Source organism: Pteropus alecto, unplaced genomic scaffold (genome assembly GCF_000325575.1).
Source record: "Pteropus alecto unplaced genomic scaffold, ASM32557v1 scaffold86, whole genome shotgun sequence".
NCBI classification, from domain to species: domain Eukaryota; kingdom Metazoa; phylum Chordata; class Mammalia; order Chiroptera; family Pteropodidae; genus Pteropus; species Pteropus alecto.
Window position 1 is genome coordinate 26188862 of NW_006442109.1, and position 8658 is coordinate 26197519.

The following is an 8658-nucleotide window of genomic DNA, read 5'->3' on the forward strand; positions in this document are numbered from 1 at the left end:
TCAAAGCCATGAGATACCACTTGACACCCAGTAGGATGTCTGTAATTTTAAAGAAAATAAATAAATAAATAAATAAATAAATAAAATAAATAAATAAATAAATGTATGTATGTATGTACGTACGTACGTATGTATGTATGTATGTTAGTGAGGGCATGGACAAGCTGGAACTCTTGTACACTGCTGGTGGAAATGTAAACTGGTGCAGCCAGTGTGAAAACAGTTTGACTGTTTCTCAAAAAGTCAAACATAGAATTACCATATGACCCAGCAGTTCTTCTTGCAGGTATATACTCAAAAGAATTGAAAACAGATACTCAGATAGTTAAACACAGATTATTCATGGTGACACTATTCACAATAGTCAAAAGGTGGAAACAACTGAAATATACATGAATGGATAAAGAAAATGCAGTATATACATAAAATACAGTATTACTGAGCTATAAAAAGGAATGAAATACTGATATGTGTTACAACAGAAATGAACCTTAAAAACATGCCAAGTGAAAGAAGCCTGACACACAAAGTCACATATTATATGATTCCATTTATATGAAATATCCAGAATAGAGACAGAAAGCAGATTGGTGGTTTTAAGGGGTGATGAAAATGTTTTAGAACTAGGTATGAGTGATGCACAGCATTGTGGATGTGCTAAATGCCACAGAATTATACACTTTAAGATGTTAACTTAATGTTAAGTGGATTTCACCTCAAATAAAAAAAATAAACTATGCAAGTACAAAAAGTAAGCAGAGGTGGTGGTGATAAATTCCTTTATCACCTAAAAGTAAGGAAAGCCTAATTATGACTCAAACTCAAATTTGGGAAACAGTAGGAAAAGATTGATAAATTAAGCCATATAAACATTTTTTGAACAAGCAAAACCAATAGCAACATCATAAGGAAAGAAAAAAATTTTTTTGCAATTTATATCACATATAGGATTAATCATCCTAAAATACAAAGAACTCATACATATCAATACGGGAAAGACCAAAAGTGATTTTATTATTTTTATTTTTATTTATTAATTTTTTCCAAAAGTGATTTTTTGAAAAAGAATAGTTTACAAAGAAAGAAATGCAGATGGCCATTATACATATGAAATGATGCTCAACCTTGATCATAAGAAATATGCAAATTAAAATTATACTTAGATACCATTTCTCACCTGTTAGATTGGAAAAAGTCTAAAAGTTTGACAACACATTCTCTGGACAAGTCTGTGGTGAGACAAGCAATCCCATACATTGTTAGAGTACAAAATTATATAAACCCTGTGAAGGTAAATTTTGTAATGTCTCAGAGAATTATAGTTATAATTACTCTCTGACTCACTAATCCAGTTTTAAGAATCTGTTCTGAAGCTATTCCTACACAAACTTAAAATAACATTTGTATAAAGTTATTCATTATGGCATGATTTCTAGTGTTTATTACTTTTAGAAACAACCCAAAAGTTCTTCAGTACAAGAGTGATTAATGTAATACATCCACTCAATGGAGTACTATGCATCTGTTAAAACTAGTGAAAAAAGTCTATATATTCTGATAAGAAGTAATCTCCAGAATATATTGCTAAGTGAAAAAATCAGATGCAGAATAGTATTAATAGTGTGTTACCTATTTTGTCAGTAAGGAAGGCAAGTAAGGAGAAAAGTACATATCTGTGAAAAGAAATGCAAAAAGTGAAAACTACAAACTAATAAAAATGGTATTTCTGGAGAACAACAAGGAATGGTCTGAAGGGCATGAAGGAAAAGCAGCTTGTCTGAGTGTGCCTTTTTATATCCTTTTGACTTGTGAACCTGTAATTTTTTTTTTCAAAATATAGAACTAAATGGGAAAAGAAGCAAACCATAAAATTGAAAAAAAAAAAAAAGGAAAGAAATAACCCCAAAATAGTAACATAACCACACAAGGAGAACAATTTTTCAAATAACTTTAGAATACTGTACTCTGACTGTAAATCCTTTGGTGGAACAAAAAGAACTATAAAATAATTTTCATCCTCTTCCAGTAGTTTAATTGTTAGTAGTGGTATTGTTACTATTTTAAAACTATATATATACACATCTGTATAATAGAGTAATGCAAAAGAGTAATTATGTTTTTATTATTAGGAACCAGGATTTTCAAAGTAAGATCAATTAGGTGTAAGTATAAATTCAAAAAACTTTTAAAATGCTGTAATGTCAAATTTGAATTGAAAATATCAATATGAATTCAGGGATTTTTAGTACTTTTTCTAACATGAAACATTAGAAGCAGTAGCAATGAGCTCCCTTAGCACCTAGATTTTGGTCTCTACATATATTTCCCACTAATAGCAACCCAGATTCCATGGGAAAATGAGTGGTTCTTGGTTTAGGGTATGTTTTTAACCTTTTTTTGTTTTTAAATCATGCATTCCCCTCGACCCTGAGCCTTTTTAGACATTTTTTCCCTAATCATCCCTCACTGCATGAAGTTTTAATATCACAGATATACTGTCTATTTATTTATGTATTGTGACCATTTCATGGACACAAACCTATTAAATATCTAAGATTTTTTTTGTCCTCACCAAGAACCAATTTTGTTGAGAATGCATGGTCTAGGGCAAGGAAAACACAAGGTGATTCTGGAACATATAACAAAAGCAAGGAAGCAATCAACCTTAAAAGGCTCTCACCCAACAAAATTAAAATATTTAAGCATTAAAAAGAATAATTTACTGTAATCAATTAAAATACATATAAAATATATAAATATATAAAATTCACAAGTTCATATTGAATATATAAAAATCCACATGCTCATAATGAATCTTATAAAAAAATAAATAAATAATTCTCGTTTGCCACTATTGGAGAATACTTTTCACCAACTCTTTCTTCTGAAATCTAATTAAAAGGAAATAAATATATCCTACCTTTTCAGTAAGAACTGCAGTTCAGTATAATCAAATAGCCCCAGTTTAAGAGGGAAAGCTCTTTTTTACAGAAGATGTGCCAGCTAATGTAGAATTGATAGAGTTAGAAAATCACCATTTGATACCCCTAATAAAATTATTAAGGGTCCTCAGTGGATACTAACATAATTAGGTGAACTGTTGATGGGCTTGCATGGTGTCAAAAGATCACCTCTTCTCAGAAAGGGAAAACTACAATGGTGAGATCTTGTGGGCACCACTTTAACTCAGTAAATTTAGCATTATTTAGTAGGATAGTGAGACATGTGCCTCCAATATGAGACAATGTAAAGTACACTGGATCACCTCTTGAAGTATCCTTGTCAGAGTTATTTAAACTGAATCACCTAATGAAGCTTTTTATAACTAACTTCCATTTTATAGGAAAAATAAAGGATAGCGAAACAAGTTAAATGATTTTATGATGAAGCAATCAGACAAATCCAGAATGTGGGACATGATATTTGGTGAAACAACTGACCTATTCTTTTCAAAAAGTCACTATGAAAAAATAAATGGGGGGAGGACACTGGTCTAGATTAAAAGAGACTTTGGAGACATAACTGAATGCAATGCATGGTTCATGTTCGGATCTCACTATAAAAGACATTTTGGAAATAATTGGATGAAATTTGAATATAGACTGGATGTTACGTGATGTTAGGGTATTATTTTTTAGGTTTATTAATGGTATATCAATATGTAGGAAAAATTTCTTATATTTTAAAGTTACATATTAAACATTTAGAGGTGACATGTTTCATAATGTTTGTCATATATTTTAGAGAACTTCAGCATAAAGAAATAGATGAAACAGGTATGGCAAAATGTTGACAGGTGTTAATGTATTAAATATAGGCAATGAGTGTATAGGTATTGATTGTACTAGTCTTTCAACAACTTTTAAAAAATATTATTCAAAAGTATTCATAATACAAAGTTTAAAATATTAAAAATGGTTTGTGCGAAGGGTTCCTAGGATACTCCTTCTTAGTCTGAGGAAGTATAAGTTGATTTTGACTTATGTTAAGAACCTATGGCTCTTGGATTCTTCCTCATGTGCTCTTTTTTCCTCTTTTCTCTCTCCCCTTTCTGTACAGCCCTCTTTGACTCTATGCACAGCAACCAGGCCTCAAATAGCCCATTTTCCCCACCCCGTACTCTTCATTCACCTACCCTACATCTCCGGCAGCGCTCTGAGAAGCCTCCTTGGTGTAAGTAGTCCTTTTGGAACTGCCTAGACAAAGGCCAAGAGGGATGGAGAAATTGGTGAGAGACCTATTGCATGAGGGAAATGAAGAGGAGGGTTGAAAGACCAGGAAAATTGGTCAGGGAAGCAGTCTTACCTGCCTTTTCCAAGATGAAGGGAAGATCTGTTTACTCTCTCATCACCTCTGTCCCCCATGCCCCTGCTATCTCATTGGAGAGTCTTCTAAAAGATAGTGGTCTAGAGGATCCTTTAGGGAAGAAGGGTTGGAGACTTCATTCTCCTCCGATCCTCATTTGGTCCCTACACCTTCCTCAAGTAAAGATGACTTGGGAGGAAACCTGGATGTATAGAAAAGCTGGGAGGAGGAAACTAGAATCTGCTTCTACTTTCTACATGTCCTTCCTCTCAAGTTGTCTGTTCTCAGTTCATATTGAGGTGCTGCTTTTTCTTATCTCTTCTTTATAATATCTAGCCTATTACTAATGGCAACTGTGTGAACAATGAGACTCCAAGGAGTTCTTAGGGTAGTTGAAGGTAGTGGGAGAACAAGTGGTAATCAGAGGGGAGATGAGGGCCAGAGACACCAGTAATAGAAATCCTTTCTTTATTCATCTTGCTTCAAGGGAATGACTAAAATTCAACATGCCTTTCATTATTTTATTTAGATAGGACTTAAACAAAGGTTTATATTTCAGCATTGGGGTAAACAGTTGCAACATTTTGCACTTATTCTGGCATCCTGTTTGCAGAAGAAACTTTCCTTCCTGGCACCAAGAATTCTTCCTCTGAGTTTCAGATTATCCTACATTTACCTTGCCATTGCCTCTTTTACCTCTGACCTTAGTGTTTATGGGTTCTGTACCCATCCCGTCCCTGTCCTACTTTTGTTTCTGCTCTGACCTGTGATTGGCCTGAATCACATCACTAGCTAAATATTAAAGCTACTTCTATCCTTGAGTGAATTTAGCTTACAGCTTTTTTTTTTTTTTTAAATCTCAGTATCAGGTGTATATCCTCATTGGTAAGCATTTTCTTTTGAGTCTGTCTCTCTGCCCTGAATTAGCCTCCTTGGCTCAAAACCATGTCTTTTTTTTTTTTTTTCTTTCTGCTTGAAACATGCCTCCCATGATCCTTTACAGAAAAGAGATAACTGGCATACTTCAAACTCAGTCGCTGATTGAGCCTTTGCAGGCTCAGGCTTGCCTTCTTTCCCAGGTTGTTTTTGATGAAAAGATATTCACGTGTCCCCTATTTCCAAAATCTATTGATATTAGAGTGCTCAAAATATAGTTATAATATTTACAAAGAGAAAAGTAGATTAGTACTCTTCTAGAGGTCAATGAAGAAGTAGAGGTTGGGATAGGAATTATCCCACAGTGTAACTGAAGACTAAGGCCTTCATTTTGCTACTGTCAGGATCTATGAAATTAGTTTTTATGTTTTATATGTGTATAATATCCACAAACCTGTAACATTGTGTGTCCCGGAACTTACAGGGTCTTAACTTTTATCTATGGATGGATTTCAGTGTAAAGTCTATGAACCCCAGGAACTATATGTAAAGATTAGTGTGACTATCCATACATACATTTTTCTGGGAAGATAGTCCATGACTTTCATTAGCGTTTCACAGGGGTCAGTGAACCCCAGAAAGGTCAATTAAGAACTGCTGCCATTTAGAGAGTCCATGGTAGTCTTCCATCTTTGGGTAAATCAATTTCCTTTCTACTGTTCTGATTCACAAGGTTTTTCTACATTCTTCTGCTTATTTGTATTTGGGCTATGAACAATGATTACCTCTGCCTCAGAAATATGTTGATTGCTTTAAAGAAATGATTCTTAACCATCAAATTTAATGAGAGTCTTTTAACAAAATATATTCCCCTCATCTCTCTCTCTACCCCATACCTTTACCCTAAACCCACAGAATTAAAATCTCTAGAGATGGAAACTGGAAATTTGTATTTTTAAAAAATTTCCCGTAATTTTGATATGTAACCCTATTTATGAACCACTGGGATAAAGTGTTATATGCTTCCAAAGTATGAATGAGAGATCTTGGGAATTTGGAATTGGGATAAGGATGTATTTGTGAAAGAACTGGATAAAGTGGGCCTCAGCACTCTCTCCTGAGTCTTAGATCTATGTTAGTTCTACTCCTGTAGTATATATTAGGCCAGAGCAACAGTTTCTGAGCTGGCCTAACTTAGGAGTCTCTACATAACTTAGAAAGAATTCAGACTCTCTTTCCACAATACATGAGTAATATAGGCCATCTCTCCTGGAAGTTGAACTACGGCTTACCTAACTTGGTCTCCTAACTTTGCTTTACAGACAGCAGTGGCCCTTCCAGCACTGTGTCCAGTGCTGGTCCTTCCTCCCCTACTGCAGTGGATGGTAACTGTCATTTTGGCTTCAGTGACCAACCCTCCTTAAGTTCACATGTGACTGAAGGTCATCAAGGCATTGGGCTGCTCCAGGAGACCTATGGGAACAGAGCACGAGCACTCCCCATAGAAGGGGAGCAAGAATCTTTTGAACCAAACCAGTCCCCAGAGGATCCACCTGTGGAAACCAGCCAGCCATGCCAGGAGGTTGCTAAAATCAGCCAGCCATGCCAGCAGGTTCCTGATGTTAGCCAGCCATGCCAGGTCATCCATGGAAAGGTTAGCCAGCCATGTCAAGAGGTCCCTGACAACACCCAGCCATGCAAGGAGACCTATGATGATGTTAACCAGACATGCCAAGAGGTTCCTCAGATCAGCCAGCCATACCAGAAGGTCGGCCACCTGTGCCAGAAAGTCTCTGAGGAAGCTTGCCAGCTTTGCCAGGAGAACCCTGAGGAGGTCAGCCAGCCATGCCGGGGGGTCCCTGTGGAGGTTGGCAGGCTGATCCATGAGTTCCCTGTAGGGAACCTGGTTCAGGAAATCCTTGTGGAAGCTGGTAAGCCAGTCCAAGAGGTCATTGAGGAGCTCAGCCAACCATGCCAGGAGTTCTCTGTGGAGGTTGACAGATTGGCCCAAGAGACTTCTGCAATCAATCTGTTGTCCCAGGACATCCCTGAGATTGATACACCATCCCAAGAGTTCCCTGAGGAGAGTGACCTGCAGATCCGGGAAGTCTCTGAGGAGGTTAATCAGCAGTCCAGGGTGGTTCCTGAGGTGATTGACCAGCTCCCTGGAGAGGATGTTCCCCAAGCCTTGTATACATCTAATGATCCCAACCCTCAGAGCCAGTCTCTAGCCCATGACCAGAACTCACCCCTTCCACCAGCAACATGTGATTAATCATTTTCTCATTAGTGTTATTACACTATACCAGCCATTTCAGCTAGCAGCTTTTTCTGTTAGCTAAATCACCTGCCAGCATAAGGCCTTGGATCTCACCAGAGGTGTCTGAGGAAGTAGTGCTCTTGACATGAACATTACCTGTGCCAGAGCTGGGCTTGGTGAGCGGCCAATTTCACATTCAAAGCAGCCATTGACTCCTCACCAAGCCATTAGACTTGAAAAGGATTTCTTTCAAGGGGTGGGCTGATGTCCAGCCTCCTCTAAGCATCCCAGGAAATCCTAGATTGTTAAAGGAAATGCCTCTTAACTGCTGAAGATGCCATCCAGGGACAGCAAGTGCAACCGGGGACTCCAAGGTCTCCACTTTTCTGAGGAAATATTCACAACTTCTCAAGGTACCCTTAGACCACATGTGCATTCAGGGAGACTCTTGTCTTTGCTAGCACTCCTCAGGTGGGCCTAGGATGGCTATATGAAATGTCAGGGGGAAAAAAAAGAGTCCCCTTCCCAAACAAACATCCGTCATGGCCACTAATCTTTAGACTGGGCTTATGGGTATTTTCATATCCCCAAGTGCCCCTCTGCCCCAGTCATGTTCCTCTGGGCAATAGCTCTATGGAAAAATAGGTATTAGATTGCTGTGAAAATTTCAGAGTAACTAAAAATACTCTGGGGGTTCTTGGCAAATCTGTGAAGCTGGGCCTCCTTTTGTTGTGGGGCTTTTTGTCTTAGAAGATGCCATAGTAGAGAAAATCAGGTTCTATTTTAAGCAATCAGCAGAAATCAATATTGTACAGACATGAGCAAAGATTTTATATATATATACATATATTTACATATATACATGTATATACTTACATATATACATATATGTGTGTGTATATATATATATATTTCTGTAGTAGTGCCAGGGACAGACTGGCCAAAGACCAAACACTCCAGCATCCCCAAGAGGTTTGTACTTATTTGTCTTTAGGGCCAGGTGTGATTATGAAGCTTTTCCCAAAGATTGGGGGATGGGGATGGGTGTGGGTAGGAGGGGTGATGAGGTCATTGGAGTGGGGGGCCGGAACATTATGAGTGCTCAATAAATATGAAGTAATGAGAATGGTAGTAGCAGTGATGTCCTTGTAAACTCATGAATGAATATGACTATGTCAGTCATGTCTGTGACTAAATTAATCTGAACCAGTCAAAAG

The 8658-nt window shown here is 37.3% G+C and overlaps 1 protein-coding gene across 3 annotated transcripts in view; it reads left to right on the forward strand.

The window, feature by feature from the left end:
* The window catches only part of PPIP5K1 (diphosphoinositol pentakisphosphate kinase 1), a 41497-nt gene extending 32925 nt beyond the window's left edge, over nt 1-8572 (forward strand). For all 3 annotated transcript variants that reach the window (XM_025038838.1, XM_015596035.2, XM_015596034.2), the window contains 2 exons: nt 4060-4173; nt 6504-8572. In XM_025038838.1, coding sequence (XP_024894606.1) covers nt 4060-4173; nt 6504-7456 — 1067 coding nt within the window. In that variant the 3' untranslated portion in view covers nt 7457-8572. The remainder of the gene's footprint in view (nt 1-4059; nt 4174-6503) is intronic.
* The last annotated feature ends 86 nt before the right edge of the window (nt 8573-8658 follow it).